Source organism: Homarus americanus, unplaced genomic scaffold (genome assembly GCF_018991925.1).
Source record: "Homarus americanus isolate GMGI-L3 unplaced genomic scaffold, GMGI_Hamer_2.0 scaffold28172, whole genome shotgun sequence".
Classification (NCBI taxonomy): Eukaryota; Metazoa; Arthropoda; class Malacostraca; order Decapoda; family Nephropidae; genus Homarus; species Homarus americanus.
Genome location: NW_024738604.1, coordinates 119,500 through 146,255, shown reverse-complemented (window position 1 = coordinate 146,255; position 26,756 = coordinate 119,500). Strand labels below are relative to the sequence as shown.

General features: G+C 42.5%; 1 protein-coding gene across 13 annotated transcripts in view; it reads left to right on the top strand.

Moving 5' to 3' along the window:
- The window catches only part of LOC121874079 (protein phosphatase 1 regulatory subunit 12B-like), a 161,913-nt gene that overhangs the window by 64,047 nt on the left and 71,110 nt on the right, over positions 1-26,756 (top strand). For 9 of the 13 annotated variants that reach the window (XM_042377980.1, XM_042377972.1, XM_042377977.1 and 6 more), the window contains exons 2-10: positions 15,897-16,027; positions 16,357-16,475; positions 17,537-17,696; positions 18,427-18,571; positions 19,428-19,537; positions 19,772-19,866; positions 21,537-21,728; positions 22,346-22,528; positions 23,096-23,207. In XM_042377980.1, the coding sequence (XP_042233914.1) occupies positions 15,897-16,027; positions 16,357-16,475; positions 17,537-17,696; positions 18,427-18,571; positions 19,428-19,537; positions 19,772-19,866; positions 21,537-21,728; positions 22,346-22,528; positions 23,096-23,207 (1,247 nt within the window). The remainder of the gene's footprint in view (positions 1-15,896; positions 16,028-16,356; positions 16,476-17,536; positions 17,697-18,426; positions 18,572-19,427; positions 19,538-19,771; positions 19,867-21,536; positions 21,729-22,345; positions 22,529-23,095; positions 23,208-26,756) is intronic. The other 4 variants (XM_042377973.1, XM_042377971.1, XM_042377979.1 and 1 more) reach the window with 4 other exon arrangements.

Below are 26,756 nucleotides of genomic sequence, written 5' to 3'. Positions count from 1 at the left end.
TTCAGTAATGGGATGAGCCATGGCGGGACCTCATTAGCCATGTTGCCAAGGGACAGAAATAACAGTCGCTATATTTCATTAGAGACATTTTTTTATATATTTAAGAAGAGGAATTTATGAATTATTGTTGCTGTGTATGTGTGTACGTCGGGTGGCTCTACTGGAGGAGGAGGAGGAGGTGGGCGTGGCTCAAGTTGTTGTTGTCGCTGGTGGTGTTGTGGCGGTCATGTGGGTGTTGTTGTCTGGGATAGCCACACACACACACACACTCGTCCTGACGATGCAATTGTTGTGGTGTCTGTCTCTAAATGGGGGCGAGGAACTACACGCATGGGGTCTGAAAGGGGCAAGAGGTGTTGGTATTGTAATGTGTTGTAGAGGAGAGATAGAGAGAGATTTGTGTGTGTGTATGTAGTGGGGGAAAGTGTGTTACAAGTGACGAGGTTAATGGTAGTTGACTTGGGCCACCCCTCGGGGCCTCTTGAGTAACGCCAGGTAGTAGGGAGGTCAATTGGTGTGTGTTGGGGGGAGGGTGAGGAAGCTGTGTGCGCGTATTTCCGGTGTCAGGGAGACATGGCGGGGTCTTCTCACCTTCCCTCCCTCCTTCCCTCCCAGCCTCTTTACTCTCTCGCTGAAGATAACGTAGATGACGCAACCTTCACTACCACACACACACACAGACAGACACCACGCCCCTCGTCACGCCGCGACTCTTGCCGCGCCATGTCATCTCCGCCACTCACCCTACCACGCCCTTACCACACCTTCACCCTCCCTCCCTCCCTCCCTCCCTATACCTCTTAACTGAATATTGACACGCCGGTTATTTTTCTTATACATAATACACACACACACACACACACACACACACACACACACACACACACACACACACACACACACACTCTACTCTACTCTGCTCACACACACACACTCTCTCTACTCTACTCACACACTCTCTCACACCTCTACTCTACTCACACACACACACTCTACTCTCTCTTACTGCTATAAAACTTGTGTAGTTCCTTATATTATTTCCCTTCCTTGACAAGTTTCCATGATTTCCATTCCGTTTTACCTCTCAATCCCCTCTGTCGCATCATACAACTAAACGCGTCACCCACCATAAGCTTATTCCCATTCCCATACACCTCTAGACTGATCTGATGTAGAGTACTTAATGTGTGTGTGTGTGTGTGTGTGTGTGTGTGTGTGTGTGTGTGTGTGTGTGTGTGTGTGTGTGTGTGTGTGTGTGTGTGAGTGTGTGTGTGTGTGTCTAAGTCGTAAAAATGTCCTTTATTCCGGTAAAAGTTGGATTAAATCGTTGTTTATTTACGTCACAGGTGTTTTGATGTAATGTGGTGTGAGATGAAGCTTAAGGTGGTTGGTCAGGTGATTCACAGTCCTGATAGTGACCCGACCTAACCCAACTGTAACTAACTTCTTAACTAACTAACCTAACCCAACCCAGCAGCAGCAGCAACCCAGCAGCAACCCAGCAACCCAACCCAGCAACCCAACCCAACCCAACAACCTTAACCCAACCCAGCAGCAACCCAACCCAGCAACCCAACCCAACCCAACCCAACCCAACCCAGCAACCCAACCCAGCCCAGCAACCCAGCCCAACCCAGCAACCCAACCCAGCAACCTAACCAAACCTAACCTAACCCAACCTAACCTAACCTAACCTAACCTAACAATTTTGGTCCAGTCTCGAAGGTATATACGCCAAATTCCAATAAACTTTAATCCTATTTGTTACTTATGGTTAGGTTAGGTTAGAACTGGGACCCATTTAACCTGGAACTTTTGTTGAAGGTTGTGTTAAACTGTCATACTACTGGAGTGTGTCGAGATGTGTCAGGGTGTGTTTATCTCTTACACTAACAGTAATTTATCTTGGTTATCACCCTCCACCCACACACTCTAGTTTTGTGTGTGTCGTGAGTACAGTAGAACGCTTCCTGTATCTGTCAGTCAGCAGAACGTTTTAAGAATAACAGGAAAGACTAATCACGTCGCCTTAGTTGTGGAGATAAGTGTTAATAAAAATGAATTATCACTTTGATTGTAACACTTCTCGGACAGATGTTTCATTCATCACCTCCCGTTGACCAGGAGCTCTAGACAGGGATTTAAATGTATCATAAACCCGTTAGTTCATCCACTGGTCTAAAGTATCTTGGTATATACGAGTCCCTTAACTTTATTCTTAGAGTCATATTCTTGGCATATGAAGGAGAAACTTTGAGCCTCACATCTCTTCATCAGTTAAAGTGCAAGTTAATTTTGTATGTATTGATTTATAACGAGACTGAGATAACGCTATGAGTCTTATTGATGGAAGTATTCTCTCTTGGTTTACAGGTAAGCAGTGTGTGTGGGTGTTGCTCCGGCAGGATGAGTGAGTAGCCTGTAGCCACTTCAGGATTACTCTGAGTATTTCGTCAGCTGATGGTTCCGGAAATCTGCGAAGGGACATCAACTAGTTTTTTTTTTCTGTTTGGGTTGTGGAGAATGATTGGTTGAATGATGTCATGGATATATTTTCGTCCTCCCTGTCCGTAGGTGTGTGTGTGTGTGTGTCTGTGAGTACTTATTAGCAAGGTGAAGGGTGCCAGCGGGTGCCACCAAGACATTTAGGGTGGTGTACACTTGTCATTGGGCCAGAGGGGAGGGGGGTGTTTACTGTAGTGTGTGTGTGTGTGTGTGTGTGGGGATAACCAGGTCACTCGTCATAGTGTGAGGTGAGGTGTGGGACCCTCAAGATTTGGCTGAGGCACACGTCTCCCCTCCCCTCCTCCACCCCTCTCCCCTCCTCACCCCCCTCTCCCCTCCTCCTCCCCCCCCCTCTCCCCTCCTCCTCACCCCTCCCTCCCCTCCTCCTCACCCCCCTCTCCCTCCTCCTCACCCCCTCTCCCTCCTCACCCCCCCTCATCCTCCCCTCCCTCCCTCCTCATCCCCCTCTCCCCTCCCTCACCCCCTCTCCCTCCCTCCCTCCCCTCCTCATCCCCTCTCCCCCTCTCCATCCCCTCTCCCCCTCTCATCCCCTCCCCCCCTCCTCATCCCCTCTCTCCCCCCTCCTCATCCCCTCCCCCCCCTCCTCATCCCCTCTCCCCTCCTCATCCCCTCTCACTCATCCCCTCTCCCCTGCCTCCCCTCTCCCGCCTCATCCCCTCCCTCACCCCCTCTCCCCCTCCTACCCCCTGTCCCCTCCTCACCCCCCTCTCACCCCTCCCTACCTCCCTCCCCCTCCCACCTCCTCACCCCCTCTCCCCTCCTCACCCCTCTCCTCACCCCCTCTCCCTCTCACCCTCCTCTTTTTTCTTCTTTTTAATTCTCATATTCCCATTACTCGTGTTGGTTTGCTTGCTTGCTTGCTTGTTTGTTTGTTTGTTTTTTTGCTCGACCAACACCAGGTAATATTAATTAATTCATATATTAGACATACAATACTTGCCTTCGTGTGATGAGTGTGTGTGGCTGGTGGTGGTGTGGCTGGGGTTGGTGTGGCTGGGGTTGTGTGGCTAGGGTTGGTGTGGCTGGGGGTGGTGTTGACAAAGGGGGGTGGTGGAGGTGATATCTGAGACCAGAGAGAGAGCGGAAATACCTGTGAGGCTCACCTGCCCAAACATATACTGACTGGAGTACCACTTAGGGTGCAGGCGGCCCGTGTCCTTCACAACACCTCCTCCTCCTTACCACCTCCCCCTCCTTGTCCCTTACCCTCTCCCCTCCTTCGTCCCTCCTTACCACACTCCACCTTCCCTCCCTTCGTCCCTCCCTTACCACACTCCACCTTCCCTCCTTTTGTCCCTCCCTTACCACACTCCACCTTCCCTTCCTACTAAACATACAAACCCTCATCGCCTCCCTTCCATCACCTCCCTTCCATCACCTCCCTCCCACCTCCTCCTCCATCACCTCCCTTCCATTCCCTCCCTCATCATTTCCCTCCCATCTCCTCCTTCATCACCTCCCTCCCATCCACTCCTTCACCACCTCCCTCCCATCCCTTCCTACACGCTCCCTTCCAGCACCACCTCTCACCCTCCCAGGCACTTGTACCCTCTCTCCCTCTCCCCAACAATAGTCCAGGTTTTATACACCACTCGTACTACAGTTGCTGGGAATACGAATCTTAAGGGGAGCCATAATAATAATAATAATAATAATAATAATAATAATAATAATAATAATAATAATAATAATGACAATAATAATAGTTAAGTTATTTACACTGCAGAGCCCCATCAAGTCTTCACCCTTTGTCCACCAATTAGTACAGTAAGGAGCCGAACTACCCGGAAAAAATATCTGCGGTGATTGGTTGTGTCACTCTGGATTAGCGACCTTCTCATATCCGATTCAAGCTGGGATCGAACCCAAGCAGTCCTGGGGAATTGGGTTCACCATTTGGGTCTTTTAATACAGTGTACATGGCAGTCTTATGTGTTAGGGGTTAAAATAATTGAATCATTTTGTTCGGGGTCTTGTTTACTTTATTAGATAGGGAAAATTTTGCTCTCCTTCCCTCTCACCCTTCCTTCCATCCACCCCTCCTTCCTATTCCCTCCCTCCCTTATCTTCCCTCCCTCCCTCCCCTCTCTCTTCTCTTCCCTCCCTCTCCTTTTCCCTCCCTCTCCTTCCCTCCTCTTCCTCTTTCCTCCCCTCTTCCCTCCTCTCTTCCCCTCTCCTCCCCTCCAGTTTAATGACCCACACCGCCACACAGTATACATGTAGTGTAAACATAAGGTAATGATGGTGTTCAGAGCCCCAGGAACACGGCAGGGTAAACGCACCGTGTGGGGAGGCGGTGAACCTATGCTGTAGCCGGGGGGGGGCAGCTGGTGGGGGGAGGGGCAGCACCTGGCTGTGGTGGGGGAGAGTGGTAAGTGGAAGGCTGTGGGCTTTGAGTAGTGTTAGACGCCAGGTGCAGGCTCCTCCCCCCTCTACCCCAGGTGAGTTGTGAGGGTAGGTAACCTTACTGATTGCCACCCACCTGCCCTCCTTTTTTCTCCCTTCGCATCTACCTCCTTCTCATTTGTGTTCTCCCTCCCTCCCTCCCTCCCTCCCCTCCCCTCCCTCCCTCCCCTCCCCTCCTCCCCTCCCCTCCCCTCCCTCCCTCCCTCCCTCCCTCCCTCCCTCCCTCCCTCCCTCCCTCCCTCCCTCCCCTCCCCTCCCTCCCCTCCCTCCCCTCCCCTCCCCTCCTCCCCTCCCCTCCCCTCCTCCCCTCCTCCTCCCTCCTCCTCCCCTCCCTCCCTCCCTCCCCTCACTCCTCATCTTCCCTCCCCTCCCCTCCTCCCTCCCCTCCCCTCCCTCCCAGCCTGACAGTCTTACTCTCCCAGGTGAGAGGAGATAGGAAATATAGCAGATGCTGAGATGTGTATTTTAAGGCGGTATTTGAGTAACATGTATAGCACTTGTTGGTGTAAGGAGCACAGTTTATGAACACAGCAGTAGAGGCGCTCAGTGTAGTAGTAGTAGTATGAATCCAGTGTATGTTAGTGTGTATCAGTGTGTGTGTGTGTGTGTGTGTGTGTACCAGTGTGAGCTATGTACTAAATTATGGTCAATTAGTTATTATCCTTATAGGCTAATAACTTTAAAAAAACTTTCTCACCCGAAGTATAGTGTCAGTATCCCACCTCCTCCTCCTCCTCCACCTGTGTTGGCACTGTAGCAACACCCTCGGGCACCTTTCCTCATTAACCTGGGTCACCTGGCTTGTCTCAGTTGTCTCCAGCAGGTGTTAGATAGCTGGCTGGGGGGTACATTATATTTTGGCCACGTCCTGGGACTAGTTTACTGTGCACCCAAATTTTTTTGATGCCCCTCTAGCTGTTTGAGTCATAAATCACCGAGTAGAATCAAACTACTACTATGTGGTCGTCTTTACTTGCTGGTTAACTTTGGTTCTTGGAGGACAACATTGATAGTCTTAATATTTTAGCTGTCTTGCAATAATAAACCGCTGTAACACACACACACACACACACACACACACACACACACACACAACTCAGCTCAGCGTGATGGACAACACTGTCAGAGGGACATAAGGCCTTGGCTCAGCCCACCAATGACAGTTTATATTTACATTATGCTTCATACTCCTGTTTGACACACCGAGTACGTTTCAGCAATCGACTACTGTATTGCCTGTTTACACTCACCTGGACGCTTTAAATGCACCTGGACGCTTCAAATACACCTGGACGCTTCAAATACACCTGGACGCTTCAAATACACCTGGACGCTTCAAATACACCTGGACGCTTCAAATACACCTGGACGCTTCAAATACACCTGGACGCTTCAAATACACCTGGACGCTTCAAATACACCTGGACGCTTCAAATACACCTGACGCTTCAAATACACCTGACGCTTCAAATACACCTGACGCTTCAAATGCACCTGACGCACCTGGACGCTTCAAATACACCTGGACGCTTCAAATACACCTGGACGCTTCAAATACACCTGGACGCTTCAAATGCACCTGGACGCTTCAAATACACCTGGACGCTTCAAATACACCTGGACGCTTCAAATCCATCTATTATTTCTATGTCAATCACACACATGGGATATACGGTCCCAAAATAGCGTTCAGCAGTGTCCTTGTTTGAGGGTTTGACTCTTGTCGGACTCTGCAGGGAGAGTTATGTAAGAGGGATCCACAGGAAGCTTATCTTGAAATCCCTGTACCGTTAATGTGGGGCCAGCTGTGTCATTATGATCCCAGGGTGTGAGTGAGTGAGTGAGTGAATTGAATTGAATTGAATTGAATTGAAACAGTTTATTTAGCCAGAAAAACACAGATACAGAGTGGATAATAATAACAATATTAAGATGGCTGAGCGAGTTGAGAACCTGAGCTCTCTTTTAGGCACCTGATATATACTGGACATTTATCTCAAGGAAGTATTATGTAACATTTAGTATCATGTGGAATAGTACAATAGCATGGTGGTAATAAGAACATCTTGTAATGTTACCACGGTTATCACTTCAATATTTATTAATTATAGTCGAATATTTGACTTAACATGGACGTGTGTGTGTGTGTGTGTGTGTGTGTGTGTGTGTGTGTGTGTGTGTGTGTGTGTGTGACACCTTACCACCCGTTGAGCGAGGCAGAACCCGTGACCCGTGTAGCGTTAACCCTTTGGCAACCGGTTGTAAAGGTACTGGTGGTGAGGGCTCTGGTAAGGTCCCTCCCTGCTGCACCCCCCTCATCCCTCCATACCACCCTCTACACCTCCCTCCTTTCCTGCCCAGCCCTTCTACTTTACCCTCCCACCCTTTCCTTCCTACCCAGCCCTTCTTCTTTACCCCTCCACCCCTCCCTTCCTGCCCAACCCTCAATACCCTTTCACCCCTCGTTTCCTTACTCATCCAACCGTCCCTTCCTACCCATTCTTCCTCTCCACACCCGCCCCTTTCCTCCTTTTCTTTCCCTACCTCTCCCTACCTCTCCCTCCCTCCCCACTGTAGGGTGTCTCGGGGAAGTCTTTTTAAAGATAAACTCTTCCTCACTGTCTCCTGGTCCATTGACGTTATTTTTATGTTATTTTTACTCAACATTTACTTGTATTTGCAACATTTATTCTACTTATATGTGCAACAATTACGTTGCTTTCTTATGCAACAGTTAGGCTACTTTCATATGCAACACTTACGCAAATTTTATAGGCAACACTTACGCTACTTTTATATGCGACAGTTACGCTACTTTCATATGCAACACTTACGCTACTTTTATATGCAACACTTAACGCTACTTTTACTCCGATTATAAACACCCTCATATAGGTAATATTAACCGTACTTACGACCATCATTTCGGATATTTTACGCTGGTACAACGATATGGGAGAGAGGAGTGTCCATACCTCGTGTTGTTGCAGTAGTGTGTGTGGGGGTGGTGGGGGGGGTTGTAAGCTCTATTGTGTTGGTGTATAGGTTTGCAGGAGGGAGGAAGGAGGTGTAGTGAGTTTTGATTGATAAGGAGGGAGGTAATGTTTGTTGAAGGAGGGAAGGAGGGGTGCGGCGAGGTAATGTTTGTTGGGAGGGAGGGAAGGAGGGCTGTAGTGAGTTTTGATTGATAAGGAGGGAGGTAATGTTTGTTGGGAGGGAGGGAAGGAGGGGTGTGGCGAGGTAAGGTTGGAAGGGGGAGGGAGGGAGAGAGAGAAGGGATTTAGTGAGGTAACCAGTTGAGGGTAAACCGGTTATGTTATGCCGTTGAGCGGTGGGATGGTTGAGGTGGAAAGGGGAAGCAGTGGTGGTGGGAGAGATAGTGCCTCATGTCTATTGTGTCTGTCTATATGTTTATCTGTATCTCTGTGTCTATATATGTCTGTCTGATTGTGTCTGTCTGTCTGTCTCCAGGTGCGTGTTTTCCATTCTCAAACTGTAATTAGCTCCTAAGTCGTAGGCAAGACAGTGATAAGATATTGTTTTAGATTAGAAGTATATCATAATAATCTGTTAATTGAGGTTAAATAAATAAAAACAAGTAGTCTCCATGCGAAAAAAACCCGCCATTCGTTAATAACAATACTAATAATAATAATAATAATAATAATAATAATAATAATAATAATAATAATAATAATGGCTGCTGAAATATGGACACTTTTAGCAGACATCAGGAGACTTCAGGGCTTTCAGTAGGTGGCGTTTTAGGGGAATGTTCAAGATATGTTATACTGATAGGAGAAAAAATATCAAGAAGTATTACGTTTGAATCGGGAATATTATTGGGAGCTTAGGGGAGAGATCGGGGGAGGGGGGTGGACATGGTCGACAACGTATACCTGTGAATGACACCTTAATTGATTGACTGATAAGATAAGAGGGGCGGTGATATGGCCTGTGTTATGTGCCTCTGATTCCCTGTTTCACACTTTCCACGAATTTTACTGGTTGTCGTGTGTGTGTGTGTATATGTGTGTGTGTGTGTGTGTGTGTGGACGGATTGAGTGTTTGTTGTGGAGGGACAGTTGAGTGAGTGTGGTGGAGGGTTAACCTATGCTCAGGTAATGTGTGTGTGTGTATGGCCGTTCAGAGGTACAGTAGCTCAGCCTTGATGCCATAGCACCACCTCACCCCGGCCCTGTATACCTCCCCTGGATGAGTGTATGTTCATGAATACAGAATAGTCATGCGTCTCTATAAATACAGAGGATTTTAACTACATAATACTTTATAAAGGCAATTAAGTACCTGTGTAATCGTCTCTCATCTTACAGAATTTCATCACCTGTTGGCTGTGGTTCACGCCCGGCCCACCTGCAGGTCGCTCATTGTGACGTGCACCTGGTAGTGTTGTCCCAGAGTTTGGCTTGAGGTTCATTGACCTTTGACGTGTACCTGGAGTCTGTATACCTTGATTTGTGAGATGGTGTAGGCTGTAGAGGGAGGGAAAGGGAGAGAGCGGACGGACAGAGGGGCATAAGGGCGGGCGGGCGGGGCTGGACTCGTACCTTGGCTCGCCACCGTCACCGCCAGCGTGATCGCTTACACTCAAGTGGTGATGGTGCTGAAGGTAAATAAACAAAGGCAGGCTCACCTTACTGTGTGATGCAGCCGCCCTACTCCTTCTCGTCTTCCTTCCTTCCTTCCTTCCTTCCTTCCTTCCTGGTTCACTATCTTGGAAATTTACAGGGGATGATGTAGGGATTATGGAGGTGAAGGTGGAGGGATGTTTGGTTTTGTTGACAGGGTGTATAGGGAGTGTGGAGGTGTAACGAGGGTGTAGGGGATTCGGGTGTAGAGGGTGTGGATGGCCTTGTGTCTGCCCGAGTGGGGTGATGGTAAGGTGGAGGGGAGGTTATTTTTACATGAGGTAGGTTTTAAGTCCTCCCCTCCCCTCATTCCTCCTTCTTTTCCTTCCCCTTCCCTCCCTCCTCTCCTTCCCCTGTATTCCCTCTCCCTCCCTTCTCCACTTTCTTCTTCCTCCCCCCTTCCCTCATCGCCCTCTTTCCACCTCTCCTTACCTCCCTCCTGTTTTGGGTACCAGCTGGCCATTCCCCTCCCCTCCCCTCCCACCTGCCAAGAGGAGTGACGTGGTTCCCTGGCGTGTATTATTACACTCCCTCACCATTTTGCCTACATTTTGGGGGGTCGAGGAGGTGTGTGTGTGTGTGTGTGTGTGTGTGTGTGTGTGTGTGTGTGTGTGTGTGTGTGTGTGTGTGTGTGTGTGTGTGTGTGTGTGTGTGTGTGTGTGTGTGTGTGTGTGTGTGTGTGTGTGTGGAGGGGGAGGGAGGATAGAAGAAGGGGTGGCAGAGAGATTGGAAGAGGAGGGTGGGAGAGGAGATGGAAGAAGAGGAGAATAAAAGAGAAAGTGATGGGATGCCAGAGGAGGAGAGAGTAAGAGAGGAGATGAAAGAGGCGGGGTTTATAACGAGGCGGAGTTGGAAGATGACACGAGTATTTGTGTTGTTATTCGTGTTGAAATGACTTAGAGAGAGAGAGAGAGAGAGAGAGAGAGAGAGAGAGAGAGAGTTTTATATTTTTCCCCGTGGGTGCAAGGAAGGAAGAAAGGAAGGAAGGAAGAGGGGCAGTACAGTAGAGGGGGGAGCACTGCCGACAGACATACAGACAAGATTGGGAATAACTGGGTGGGGGCAGAAGGACCTTTCTTCCTTCTGAGACCTAAACCTCTGTTGTCATTAATTTATTACCCACCACACTCAGAAATATACCTGTACTTTTATTATGTTGTTGATCATGATGTAACCAGTATGTGAAACGTATTTAAGACATCCAAGGTTATTAGAATTGTAAGACAAATTGCAACAGTAATTTCACCTCGAGACAAATCCTGACTCAAGTGTTATTTCGTATAAATAACACAAGAGATTTCTACGATATATGAAGGTATGTTAACTCCGTATTGGATTCAGGAGAAGGGTTATCATGTTATTGTTATGATTGGCGCGTGGCTGCACATACTACACCAGCTGGTAGACAGGAGAGTCACTTCCGTGTGTGTGAGCTGGTGGCCTGTCCTGTACAGAGAGAGAGAGAGAGTCTTAAATCGTCCAGTTATCTACGTTTGAGGAGTTTTATTGTTGAGTAGTTTACTTAGTGAAAGACGTCGAGCCATAAGGAGCAGTCAGTGTAGTGAAGAATAAGTGACGCTTAATGTCGTTGAACTGTGTAGACCCTTTTTGTGGTGTGCGTGCGTGCGTGCGTGCGTGCGTGTGTGTGTGAAATGATCGTTTGAAACCCCAAGTTGATGATAGATTTATATAAACGTTTTGGATCACCTGAAGATTAGTCACCCTAATGCTAACCTAACGGCGACCGGACGACAGAACACTGATAAATATTAAAGTATTTATTTTAGACGAAAACCTGTTCAGCCAATCCCTGGAATGATTTTAAAACTATATATTAAAAAAAAATCATCCATGAAAGTGTATGGGAGAGTCGCCACGTGCACCAGTATCATCATCTCTTCCTCCTCCTCCTCCCCCCTCTCTCTCCCTCTCCCCCCTCCTCCTCCCCCCCCTCTCTTCCTCCACCCTCCTCCTCCATCTCCATCACATCTTTGAGAAACACGCCACTATGTTTCGTATCATTAAGCAACAAACTCCGTGCGCCTGAATAGCAACCAGTCATAGATACACGGGTAAGGGTCTGAACACAGCCTCTGTCCAGAATACACTCGAGTAACCTGAGAAAGAAAGAAAGCAAGCAGGCAGGTAGTAACGCCATATCACCCAGGTATGTCACGCCAGCCCGCTATAATACCTGAACGTTTGGTGACTTGCTGATGTTGTTGTTATTATTATTATTATTATTATTATTATTATTATTATTATTATTATTATTATTATTATTATTATTATTAGTAGTAGTAGTAGTAGTATTATTTTTATTATTATTATTATTATTATTATTATTATTATTATTAACCCCGGTATTGTAAATCAAGACCACATATGCGCTAAGTTTAATAGAACCGACTTTCTTTCGCACTACTTAATACCGAGGAGGTGGTGAGGGAGGGGAGGGGGAGGGGTAGAAGCTGTCAAGTGTATGCTGTGGTTTGCTGTACATGACGGCTGTTCATTGCAGTTATTACCCCCCCCCTCCCTCCCTTTCCTCCCCCCTTTATACTCCCCACATTCCTGTGTTGTATCTCCCAGCACCACAGCAACAACAGGCTGTCATGCTGGGCCCCGCCTCTACTGGTAACTCGGGCATTATCCCGACAAGTGAGCAGGTTGTTGATACACGCTGGCTAGTCTACCGTAAATATTAAAATCACCTGATAACGTTGGTTACTTCTGGCGACGGAAAAAAAAAACACGATTTCTCAAACATGTACCTGGTAGTAGTGTTTTCCTCTTGACGATGAGAAAGTATTTAATTGCGGTCGAGCCACAGTGCCTGGTGATGCTTACAAAATCTCGATGCAGTTTCGATGTAATTTTGATCTTCGTCTTCATTCCGAGAACCAGTTTAATGTGACGTGTGTGTGGGGGAGGCAGACTGTGTGGTGGTCGGTACAGTATTTACCATAGATCCGTCTGGCTGCATTGTGACTGTTAACTGGTTATTCTTAGCTCGTCTGTTGCTGAAGAAGTGACGAGTTGTGTGTGTGTGTGTGTGTGTGTGTGTGTGTGTGTGTGTGTGTGTGTGTGTGTGTGTGTGTGTGTGTGTGTGTGTGTGTGTGTGTGTGTGTGTGTGTGTGTGTGTGTGTGTGTGTGTGTGTGTCGCAAAGTTACCAGGGGATGACATTGTGTGTGTGAGGCTACAATACTAGACCCCAAAATAATCATCACGGACTCCTGGGTGATGTCTAGCCCCCGCCCTTATCTTAATGAACCTTAATCATTAGTATAGAGTCCCATTTAACCAACAACCCAAACAAACTGGGTATTAAAGTCTTCAGTTTTCCGTGCTAGGATCTTGCTGTCAGGTCTCTCCAACGTCTACCATACGTACGGTGTTTCTCAAGCCGACAGTGTAGTGAGTGGTATGGCAGTACAGTATTGATATCCGTACTTAGTGGCAGCTGTGGACATGGCCGGCACCGCGATGAGCCATACTTAGCATTAATGTGTGTGTGTGTGTGTGTGTGTGTGTGTGTATATGTGTGTGTGTGTACGTAATGGTCTGGTTCAGTGACCCCTGCAAGCAAGTCTGTCAGTTCTCTCACAGTGTTGGTTCTTAGAAGGCCCTCACCCCCGGGATGTGCGGGTCACTCTGGTAATGTTTGGTTCACACAGGGACAGGCTGTTGGGTGGCCGGGACCAGGGCCGTGATTCTCAAAAGGTTCTCAAGTTGAAATTACCCCGTAAATGATGATGTATTGAAAATGCTGTGTATTTAACCTGAAGCACACAAAATAATGCTCAATGGTTAAGGTTGGGTTAAGTTTAGGTTAGGTTAGGTTTGGCTTGGCTACATTAGATTAGGTTAGATTAGATTAGGTTAGGTTAGGGTATACAGTATATTATCTGTACTTTCAACTTGTAATTTAGGTTAGTTTGTTGACAGTTGGCACAAGGTAAGTAATGCAGTGTGTTAAATATAATGTAGAGAAGAGTGGTGTTCAGTACCTACAGGTCGGAGGAGGCAGCTAGAGCGTGACGGCCGGGATGATGGTAAACAAACAGACGGGCGAGAGAGATAGCAGCCTCCCTGTTCCGGCATGACCTTGCAGCTGTTGCCCTGTCCCTCCCTCCCTCCCCCATCAGAGGACTTTGATCCCTCCCTCCCTCCTCCCTCTCTCCTCCCTCCTTCCTCCCTCCCTCCTTCCTCCCTCCTCCTTCCCTCTCCCTCCCTCCCTCTCTTTCCCTCCCTCCCTCTTTATTCAGTATATGTACCATTAAGAAAAATAAAAATAAATCATGACGACAAGATTGGGGGTTGGAAAAGTATTTGGTAAAGACGGCGGTGGGTTATTTGGCTCTTACACCACCTCAAGTGGCGCTCGCCCTTGGCTACAACGTAAATATCAAAAGTCTTCAAGTGCCACGAGAACCTAACATACCTGGCCGAGAAGACGAGGTTGGAAGACTTCTGGGCCAAGAGGGTATACTCGGTCAAGGTGTTGGGGGGGGGGGTAACACACACGGAGGGAGAGTACAGTATAAATAATAATAATAATAATTAACGGTTTATTGAAAAAGTTCTGAAGGCTGAGGGCTGAAAATATACATTGGGCGTAAATGACTTATTACATACATTGGTGGTTTAACAAAAGCCTTCATTAGAGAAAGGTAAAGTGAACATACAGATTAATGCAGGTGTTGAACAGCAAACACATAGTGTAGTAACTCCCTCCCAGATGGTGTTAGGAGGGACCTCACGTGGTGTAGTAGTTCCCTCACAGATGGTGTTATGGGGGCCTGACTTGGTGTAGTAATTCCCTCACAGATGGTGTTATGAGGGACCTCACGTGGTGTAGTAATTCCCTCACAGATGGTGTTACGAGGGACCTCACGTGGTGTAGTAATACCCTCACAGATGGTGTTATGAGGGACCTCACGTGGTGTAGTAATTCCCTCACGGTTGGTGTTATGAGGGGCCTGACGTGGTGTAGTAATTCCCTCACAGATGGTGTTATATGAGTGAGGTGTGGTCCCAGGCCTTCCTATCGTAGACGGATTAACACATCGTTGGTTGTTGTTGGGTCTCACGGGCAGTTATTACTGGGTACCTCGGACCTCACTGTGTGAACTTTAACTTAAGTACGACTCGGCTTTTACTGTTGAGTTGTTCTCACTGACTTAAGCACTGTTCACCTTTGTTTAACACTGGTTCCATTCCTTTCCTAAATAAAATTTTAACTTCTGGCGAAAACTTGTTGATATTCCTGGTGGGGAGGAGGGGTTCAGGGGAGGGAGTTGGTATGGGCCAGTTGACCTGGCTGCTCCCAGAGGAGCACCAGGTACGTCTTGACCCTTCGGTGGTCAAGGATGTGAATATAGAGTAATGATGTGTAAGTGTCGAGATGGTTTTCCGCTCTGATAACTTTTGGCTCGGTTGTTACCCTTTGTTTAATAAGGCATAGCAAGGGCTGGGTGGAGGAGATATTCGCTGGCCTGGTAATTTACGGTTACTGTACCGGTAAATTGGATTTCTTACTTTATTAATTATTATTGATCATGCCGTTTGCTGTATTTAGATCTTCCGTATACTGTACTGTATTTATTAGTCGTCACTTTAGTTTTTACCATAGAGGTGTTGGTGTTAACAAATCTCATATCAAGTGTCCAGGAAGAAAAGTATGTTGCCCTCCACAGATGAAGTGTGATTCCTCTTGTTCTGGGCTGGTGGTTTGCCTGTAGAACCTAGGAGGATAAATCCGGTTGTTAATCATTGTTAAGAAAATAAGGAGTCTGCAATAGGCCGGTTGGCCTGTGCATGGCAGCTCCTGTCGAGAGTTACTACCACTCTCTATCATCCATGAATCTGCACCGACTCTAGTGAATTTATATCCATTCTTTAATAAGGGCACCAGAACTGAACCGCATAATCGAGGTGCGGCCTGACTAGCGCAAGATATAGTTGCAATAAGACCTCTGCACTCTTGTTACTTACACTTCTAGATATAAAACCCAGTACTCTGTTTGCCTTATTTCGAACATTAACGCACTGTTTTCTAGGCTGTAGGTCCGGGCTTACAAGTACCCCTAGGTCTGTTTCACAAGTCGACTTCTCTAAGTTGATGTTGTTAAGGCTGTATACATTATAAGTTCTGGGTTATACAGTACAGTATGGTACATTCTTTAATAGGGAATAATAGTCCTTTTTTTTTTACCTTGATCTCTTTAACTATACTGTAGTTTGTTGTATTCATTTGTGATAAAGATGATTGTATGAGATGTTATAATGTGTTGTTGTTGTTGTTGTTTCAGGCATGTATAGACGACAATCTGGACATGGTGGAGTTCCTGGTGGACCAGGGAACAGATGTCAACCGAGGGGATATGGAGGGGTGGACGCCGCTCCACGCCACAGCCTCATGTGGCTTCAACAGTATAGCAAAGTGAGTGTTGACGGGGACAGGTTTTAGGTCAGTGTCAATTTTAATACGGTGCTTTAAAGAGTTCAGGTTGAGATTCTAGAGATGCTCAGGGTGTAGAATCTTGATCTTGCCTCTCTATACACTATGTGCTTTAGTATATTCTCCAATGTCTAGGCATGTGAGCACATGTACACATACATAAATAAAGCACGTGTACACAAATGCATCCACACATACACATACTGAATATACCTGATAAAGATAGTCATTGTATGTTGGTTTCCAGGTATTTAATCAGTTTTTATGAAAAACTGCAAACTGTAAGGTACTAAAAATAACTTGTATTACAGGTTCCTAATAGACCGGGGGGCTGACCTCTCCCTAGTTAACAATGATGGCGACCTAGCCATCGATATAGCTGATTCAGATGAAATGGAAAGTTTATTACAACGAGAAATAGAAGATAGAGGTAAGGAATGACCATTGTTGTGTATCAGGAGAAAGTGAATGATTATAGGAATTTTGCTTTTCTTTCCTTGGATACCAATTTGATAATACCAGTGCAGCACCATGGTTATTACATTTGCCCTTTATAGTTCTTAATTTAATGAACAAATAGTTTTATATTCCTAATCATTGAAACAGAAGAACATCCAGAGGTTTTTGGTTTTGTACAGAAATAATGTAAAGAAGTTTTAATTGGTGCATTTAGAGAGAATGAATACCATAACCGTATGTGTGTGTGTGTCTGTGCTCTCACTTCTATGGCTTCCCTACAAAGCGAAAAGAAAAGGCACGTGAGAATAAAAAAGAAATGTCAAGAGCTTATGCATACACATTACTTAAAGGATTTAAAACCATAGAAACAGGTTTAACTCCCAAAGCTCTGGAACATGAAACTACTCTTACTCAACAGCTCGGCTCACATTACCTCAACTGCGTGACTGGTATCCGGAGTAGTGAATATACTATACTTTATGTTAGGTTAGGTTAGGGCTTTTGTTGTCATACTACTGTACACTTGAAAATGAGGGCTACTGCCTCCATTTTAACAAGTGAGAGATCTATATACAGATGTTCTCTCCCTCTTTTTCTTTTTTCTCTCCCTTTTCTTTTACTTTTTTACATGTGGATAAGCTGCACTCTCAGTACCACTACAGTATTTATTTTAGGCATGTAGTTACTTAGTAATGTTAACCTAGTCATATTCAGTTCAGTTAGGAGTTTATAAAATGTAATTCTAGGAAAATTAGAATTATCACTGGATTATGTATTGTATTGTATATTGAGCTAAACCTACCATCCATCACCTGGGTAGCTTGTTAGTTAATGGAAAGTTATTTGAACGGGTTAAGTAAAGTTGTTTGACTTTATTTTTGTAAAACTATTGGGTTGACAGAGCTGCAGCTTCTAAACACAGATATCTTATAAATTCATCACTGTTTTAGATGTTTCTTCATTAAGTTAATTTTTGTGAATTTATTGACATGTTTTCCTGTTAAGTTGTTAAATGAAAGTTCTTTTTCTTAGGTATTGATTGTGATGCTTCTCGAAATGAAGAGGAGCGACGTATGTTAGAAGATGCTCAGTCGTGGCTAAGTAACGGTTACCTCGCCGACAGACCTCACCCAAAGACTGGTGCTGTAGCATTACATGTAGCGGCAGCAAAAGGTTACAACAAAGTTATGAAGTAAGGAACAACTTTAACTACTCTCAATAGTTTGTATATTATAAATTTCAACTTTTAAATGTTAAAATTCTTCAGAACACGAATCTTGTAATGTGACGTATTCCTGACTTAACCACGTATCAAACTCGTGACTTTTGCCAATTGTGAAAAATTATGTAGCTACTGTAATTGTAGATTTCTCTTTTATGGGGTATAAACATTGGGGTCTGGGATGCAGGTGGCAGTGTCACGTTATTGTCGTTTCAATTCTGATAATATGGTACCTTGTCTGTATTCAGAGCTTATAGACTTTGATACTTCAGCTCTTCATTGCATCACAGTCATCCTTTGCTTCTGCCCTTATTACATAAAAAGTCATAATTTTAACTGGTTGTAACATCAGTTGATTGTTTATTTTTGTCCATAGCATTTTGCCAATTTGGAAATACAGGACAATACTGTATACAAATTACATTACTGTACTTTATGTTTTATTATAAGTCAAGCTGGTGACATCCAGGTGTATTTGATGATGTTATTTGAGATATATTTATATTAATATTAAAGGCAACAACTTTAGCTATTTGATGGGAATTACTTTACATGTACAGTATTTTAAACCAGAATTGGAAGATATATTTCTAAATAAGTTAGCCAGTCTATCTGTTAACTTATTTTTTAAAATTATGATTTTAAACACAAAATCAGAGAATGGAAATAGTACAGTATAACTAATTTATTTTCTTTCCAGTTTGTTGATAGAGGCTGGTGCTGATATCAATTCACAAGATATGGATGGTTGGACCCCACTCCATGCAGCTGCGCACTGGGGGCAACGGGACGCTGTAGAAATTTTATGTGAAAATAACGCAGATATGGATGTTCGAAATTTTGTGGTATGGTAACTTTTATATTGGCTTGTACAATCACTCCATAAAGTATCTTTACTATTTTGTGGGAGACAATATGACAATGGATGAAGAATTTTGACAATTCTACTGAGACAACAGAAGTCTCATGTTCATTTTGAAATTCACCAGACCCCTCTATAAATATACTTTTGGAGAGACTGTACATGCAATTGCAGTACAGGATACCCTAAGTAGAAGTTTTAGTCCTTGTTCTTCACTCTTTGAGGGCAAAATCCTTGGTGGAGAGTGAGGAATTCAACAGTCCTGGGTTCTCAAAAGTTTGTCTGTTGAATGGTATGCAGGATAGAGATGTAAAAATGCATCTGACTGACTGCCTTAAAGCAAAGCTTAAAATTAAATATACAGTAATTGGCATCAGAATTACCCTGAGACCTTATCTGAGCTAAATACCAGTACAGGTGCATCCATTTAGCCTCGCATAGAGGACAAGGTTAATGTACCTTGGACCTCAGTTGAGTGACTAGGGCTCTTACTATCAAAGATTGATAATTTTTATAAAAATTTTCCTTTGACTAGAGATGTGAGAATTCATCAAACTCGTAAAAGGTCATCAAAATTGCAGCAAGATTACTGTACTGTAGCTGAAGGCAGATATTGCCCCTTGTGAACAGAATATACTGGAACTCTCGTACAACTTAGATGTTTTACTGAATGGCCCCCCCCCCATGCATACACACCCAACAAATAAATAAAAACTGCTCCAAGGTTAATAAAACTCAAAGTTGTTGTGTTTAGTAGATTTTAAACTTTATATTTTATAATTCATATTTAAGAAGTCTTTAAATTCTGATGTGTAATAGTGTTCCAATGATCTTTTCAGGGTCAAAGTGCGTTTGATGTTGCAGATAATAATTTATTACGATTAATGGATGAACTAAAGAGAAAACAGGCGGCTCAAAAATTAGTAAAACCAGCGCCCAGAAAACGCAAGTAAGTGGTTAATATTTGAAAGTGCAATAATTTCACTCTCTCTTCATATTTGTTAAGGTATATTTACACACAAACAAACTATCATATTCAGATAATAGAGATGATGCCATTTGATTTCTTTTAAAGGTGTTATTTTATGCTGTTATATTCCTCGTCATTTGGAAATGTTTGATCCACTAACAAGCGAAATATATCTTGATTTTGTGACAATAATTCGACCTAACTACCCATCAGAACATCACCACACCGAGAACACAGTAACAAGAAGGAGCGGGAGGATCAACGGGAATCTGATGGTACGTCTGGTGATGAATCCTCATCTGATGTGGGTGAGTAGATTGTAGTGCACTAACACACCTCACATGGCACACCTCAAGTGACGAAGATGTATGTAATTAGTACTGTACCCAAATACACCTCCCGCGTTCTTGAAAGTGATTCCCGGAGAAAATTATATTCTATGGAATGTATGCAGCACAAACTGTATCATGTCACGTTATTTTAAACTTCCTTTTATTGATGGACACATAGGCCATCAATTTTCTTGTCAATACTTCTGGTTTTGTAGCTGTATGAGATTTATTTATTTTTTATTTTTATTTTTTTGCATCCCATATCAGAGGGACATCTTTTTATAACCCCTCCCCCCCCACCCTCTCCCCTATAATGTATATTGGGGATACTGTATTGGAAACGTGTCTGTCCATCAGCCTGTCTTTAATGCTTCACAATTGGTCTATACATTTATATATTTTACACACTTGTTTATGAATCTTGTGTATACTTTAGTTCTTCACACATTCCTTGATATTAGGTCTACAGAACATATTGTCCTCCAGCCATTTACAGGTGGTGACACTATCCTCAGTCTTCTTGCTAATTTTTCCACAGACTCTATTCATCTCTTCACAATCTTCATGTTTCTAAGGTCCCTTCATCCACACATTACCCTAGTTTGTCTCCTGTGTACTGTACTGTCTCGAGTACACCAGTCTTATCATTTTGGTTTAGGTCAGTTCAAGCTGTGTGTCTCCTATAAATTATTCTTAAATTTTCATCTTGTACTGTACCTTCTGTTTGCTATTACTGTTTACTGCTGTGACTCCATATGTGTTCTATGAGGTGGACTCCTCCTGGGTTACAAATAGCTAAACTCAACATTGATTACATTCCTACTTATATTTAATAAGAAGAAAACAATTATTTACCTTTTAAAAGAATCGGTGATGTCCATTTAGGAATTTAGAAAAAAACGTTACTATAATTACTTTTTTCTATCTTTTCAATCTACACTGAACAAAAAAATTTCTTTTCATTTTGATAGATCTCAGCTTTCATGGAATTGACTAAATCAGCTGAATTGTGCTTTAAACTGGAATCACTTGATATTTGAAAGAAATATTACAATCATGAATAAAACAAACCCAGTATCAGAGTCAAGGTATAGACCAAAAGAATTTCAAAAGGGTAAGTTGATAAGAGGAAAACCAGTTAAAACTACTCAAGAGATTATGTACTGTAGTTATTATTTCATGTATAATTAAATATCTTTTGGCTATCTAGAAAATGACTGTGGGATTCATTGAGGTGTTTGGGTCAGAGGTGAGTTGAGAACTATATGACAGCACAATGCAATGGACAGTCATTGTTAGACATGTTGCTAGACCTAACCGTACTAAACCTGCTGCAAGTGACATAATTAATGAAGTACTATCATGTGCATGTTGGGATGTTACTGTGATTATGTGACTGTCTGAATAGAACTGAGAGTATAGTGTGTGACTGTCAACTTGATAGATAACTTCTTGTTTACTCTTTCAAAGTTGCTTTAACATTCTAGAAAAGTTTATTTTTGACATATTAGTGTGATTATCAAACTAGTAGGACTTTTAATAGATACTTTCTATGTCTTGATAAAGAAGAAAAAACCCAGTGTATTAACATCTTAGAAAAGTTTATCATGGTGTCTGGCTTTATCCTTTACATGCTGCTTACATAGAAGATGAGGAAAGTAGTGAAGAAACCACCAGTAGTGAGAGTAGCGATTCATCAGAGTCGGATAGCGAAGAGGAGGAGGAGAAGGAGAAAGAGAAGGAGAAAGAGGAGGAAGATAAAGAGGAGGAGGAGGAGGAGGAAAAGAGTATTTTGGGTAGTTACACTCGTGCACTTAGTCCTCTGAAGTACCTAGTTGGTAAGTCACACAAGTGGTGGTGATAATTCATGCTTTCATTCATTGTACAGTATGGTTATATAATATGGATAAGTAAATTAGGTATGTTATATTTATTTTATCCTCACTGAATTTTGATGCTTTGTAAGACTGATGATTAATTTATTTAATGAAAAAAAAAAGTCTTGGTTTAGTGTAGAAATTTCTTAACATGCACTGTACAGTAGGTGTAGCTTCTTGTGCAGCACTTACTGTATTGTGACTTTTGTTGTTGCTTTATATGTGATACTGTATTACTTGTGGAATTACTGTATCTTGGGTCTATGATGTATTAGAATTTTAAGAAACAAAGATTCCGGGTACTGTAACACTGTTTTGTGAGTAGATGTAAATTTTGTTTTTACTATTATAATTTGGGTTTTTTTAAAATTAGAAATGGAATGTGTTGTAAATTAATATATATTAAGGCTTCTCATAGCATGGCACTTAATATTTTAATATTTACCGATATTTATTGTAGTTTACCTAGAGATAAGATTGTGATCATATTCAGACAAGTTATTTTAATATCTTCAACATTTAGGAATTCTTCAGCAAAGGTTATACCATATATTGATATTATTTTGTTGCAATTACAGAGAAGAAGAACAAGGTGAATAAGGAGAATGCCACCCCACAGATCATTCCCACTAGTGTGGTGACAGAGAAGAGCAACAGTCGAACACTTCCACAGGCCCGAGCAGACAACACTATGGACGAATCTGAAGTGCAGTCATGGAGAAGACCGTCATCTCTGAGAAAAACAAATCAAGAAGACAAAAGTGGGTTTTTGTGTTTGTTTACAGAGATATTTGTTTTGTTTAGATGATGGCAAGTTCTTATTGTTGTATGCGACTTAATTCATATGTGAAAGTGTTTCCTTTGCAACCTTTCAGGGTTTGATGGTGCAGAGCAGATTATAATGAAATGTAAAGCCTGTATATAACATTAGTGAAACCTAGTGTGACAAGGAGTCTGTTTGAATTGTTACTGTAAATAGACACTATGTTTAGATCCAATAGTTCAACATATATGGAAAAATCTACTTAATATGGTTTCCTCCCTAATCCAGAAAGGCTTTAGCTCCCATTATTTGGAATTGGGGAGTGATTACTGTTCTATGCTTAAACTTCAGATGCCCTGACACCCGTTGTAATTTTGTAACTATTGTTAACCTTAGATAAAGGCTTGGAAACAGCATGGAAGAGAAAAGTGGTTATAAATATATTTTTTTTTTCAATTGAAGAACAATGATACCTATGGCCACTATAAAGCTCCCTGCCTAATTGTACTTTGTAGTTATTTTTACATTAATCCTTATTCTCATGGAATTTATATCTCTAATTCAGACCAAAAAGAAGAAGTTTCTCGAACTATACCAACTCCAGCACGGGTGAGCAACAGAGAAAGTGAGGACACCACTACAGGGAAGAGGGTCACTCCAGCTGAGAAGGACGAGAGGTATGTGTTACTTGGTGTTTTGTGTTGGACTGATCAAGAGAAGGTAAATCATAAGTACGTACTTGTAATCTGATCAGTATCCCTTTATCTTGTTGCTGTTGGTGTTTACATCAAATAAACAAGTGTTTTAGTTAAAGAGTTATTGTAAAATAAAGATTTTTTTTAGGGGGTGTCTTAGTGCTGTGTGTATTGTATGTGTGTCTCAAACCATAACAGTACAGTTTTAGGGCCTTAGTTGACTGGCATTGTGGAATGACCTAACAGTAGAATGATCAAGGCTCAAAACTGCCTCCCAGTCAGGTCTTGTTTCTTGAGAGTGAAACAATTGAAAGATGCAAGCCTTTTTTCAGCCCAAAGTCCAGTAAATATTTGGGAAATATTTTAATTCCTTGGTCTCTGTAAATGAGAACATACTGTAGTCATCTTGCTGTTAATTTGTCACCTTCTGTGTCTTGTATGTCACAGTATATATATTTTCCCATGTGAAGATTTTTCATTCCCATTTGATAATTGTTTGTCTTTACAGTCTTGAGAATTTTACTTGTGTGATTCTTGGGAATAATTATTGACAGATGTAACTGGATTAGGTACAGTATTTTATTTCTTAAAATAAAAAGTTTCAAAAGCAGTTCCTGGTAATGCTATAATTAAAGAATGTATTGCAAAATTTAGTTGAAGTTTGATAAAAGAGAATGGTGTTTAGTGCATGTTGCAAATGATAAAAGTTTCAGGTGAAAAAAAGTGGTTGTACAAGAGTTCAGCTGCAGGTAGGAGTTCAGAGATTCATGTTTAGGAGTGAATTGTACTTAAATTTAGGTGATTACAGTACTGTACAGTGTACAGTATATAGCGAGATGATTGAATGTTAATAAAAAGATCAAGGTGGGTATATGTGTCAGAGAGGAATTGGATTACAGAGTTTGAACCATTAGAGCAATAAAATTGAAAATGGGATAAGGAAGTGGGATGCCAGAGCAGAACACATCAGGTAAGGCAACAAAAAAGATTAAATGACAGCGAATGAGAGAATCTGTGTTGCTTTTAATTCTGGCCACCTTGCATCATAATGGGGAAAGGGCTTGCAAGACTGAAGTTATACTGATGAAACTGCTAAGAAAAGGATTCCTAGTTAATACAGTGGACAGATTAAGTAATGAGGAATTTGATGAGAAAAAAAAATATCAAGGGAAGGATTGAGAGAAGATTAGATGGAGTGTTAAGATGATGGTTCACATATGGGAAAAGAATGGCCAAAATCTTTATGAATCGGAAGAATGACGAGATGTAGAGCAAGGTTCCAGACCAGATAGCAAGACAGGGAGTGTGTGTGCGCATGTTCCTGAGCATGTTTGTGTTTTGCCTTTGTGTACTGTATGTATGTGTTTGTGTGTACACCAAAGAAAGTGGTCACAGTTGGCAATATTGTGTATATATCTTACGTAACAAATTGTCTCTTGCATATAGGAGGCCTCTCTCCCTGGTAGACTGACAGCCTTCACTTTAGTGTAGGGTAATATGAGTTAAGGTTTCTTCTACCAGGCTACTTGATCAGAGTTGTTCTGAGAATCTGCCTTGATTGGCCAGAGAGTGAACCTGGGGCTCCAAAGTAGTATGGTGCCATGCTTATGACTACTGCCATGTTAGTTCCCTAAACACTAATAATGGTTGCACCATTTTAAAGGACCTAACTTCTTAGTCCATGAGATCTACATTCCAGCTTAGAGCCAGCTGGTGTGTTTAGTGAGTTTTATGGTTTGTAAGAGTTGGATGTGGGAGTGAGTGAGTGATTAAGTGAATGTTACAGGTATTAAACTGTGTACACATTAAAGATTCTCCTTGTGCACTACTCTTTAAAAGTTACATTTAAGTAGATTCTAGTGCTGCTGAAAAATAATTACCTTTGTAATTTTTACTGTTTTGGGTAATTATTTTTTATCATATTTGTGATTTGCATGTTGTGCTCTTACTGTCTTCTTAAGTATAGTAATGATAAAGATACATATATGAGTGTATATATTCCATTCATTTTGTAGAGTCACTAAAGAAATGGAAAGATGTTTATATTTGTTTGTATACTGTATATATAAATATATATATTTTATCAGTAAAGAAAAAGGCAGTATGGTGGGTTGAGTGTTTCTTATTAATGGCTTGCAGATTGCAGAATGTATTGAATTGGATGTAGGAATTATTATGTGATCTTAGATATGAATTTTGGTTTGCAGAGCATGAAGTGTGATGATATTTTAGGGGAGGGTGTGATGTGGTAGGGATGTGGTATGGTAGGGATGTGATGTAATATGGATGTTGTGTGGTAGGGATATGGTGTGGTAAGGATGTAGTGTGGTAGGGATGTGGTTTGGTAGGGATGTGGTGTGGTAGGGGTGTGATGTGGGAATATAGAAGTGGTATGGTAAGGATGTGGTCTCATAGGGGCATCATAGTAGCACACATCTGATATCATGAATGACAGCAAGTTATGGAAGAGTCCGTTTTCTCTTCATTTTTGCCTCCCAACATCATAGTGGATGAAAAATTGATAGAGTGAAAAGAAGAAATATAGTTTTGACATTATTAATTTTGATCGTCAAGCCTGTTTGGTGTTTGATCTTATTATGGTTATGAAAATTTGGTCTTCAGCACGAATTCACCTTAAGGGGTATTGCATTTTGTTGACTCCAGGCAAGATGAGGTGTTGTTGATATTGGCTGTACTGTACCTTCTGTATTGTCACCAGTCTGGTAGTGGTTCTGAGTAATGAAGTCGGTACCAATCTGATAGTGGATGAAGTGAGAAAAGCCGATAGGTGTAACAAATAGAGCTAAAGGTAAGATATAAAATAGTAAAAAGAAAAGAGGCTAAAGAGTTGGTAATGTTGTGTTGAGAATCAAGTGATGATGTGGAGGATTAGGAAGTTAGTTGGGAAAGGTTCAGAGTTATATGAATGTCAAGTTTGTAAATATATCTGTGTAAGTGTCTGTTGCCTTACTCCTCTTCCACTTTTGTGTTGATGGATTAGTGGGAACAGAAACCTTATTAAAAGAGGAGCTACAGTAGTAATTGAGAATAATTTAGAGGTAGGAGTAGAAAGGGGTAGAAAAAGACAAAAGACAATGATTGGAAATACTTCACATATACATGCTTCTATCCTTAACTTGCATATTCATTACACAAAGTGAATACCGACTTTTACCTGGATTAATGAACCTCACAGTAAGAGGTGGAAGCTTATGTTCCAACAGTGCTGTTGTGTTGACATAAAATTCATATCAAGGTTGACAAGGAAATTAAATTTAAGGTTTGTCCATGAGTGAAGCAGTTAATGGAGGAGTTGTGGTTCTACCACTGTGTGAAGTAATAAAATGTGTATGAAGAAAATGAAGACTACACATTGAAAAGGACTCTGTTCCAGTGAGGTTAAGTCCCGTAGTCCTGATGGCTCGGTACTGTACATAAAACTCCATGGCCAGGACTCAACCATTTACCCTAGATGTCCACAGTCCTGATAACCAAAAGCTTGCACCACTAATAAATATTCATATATTTAAG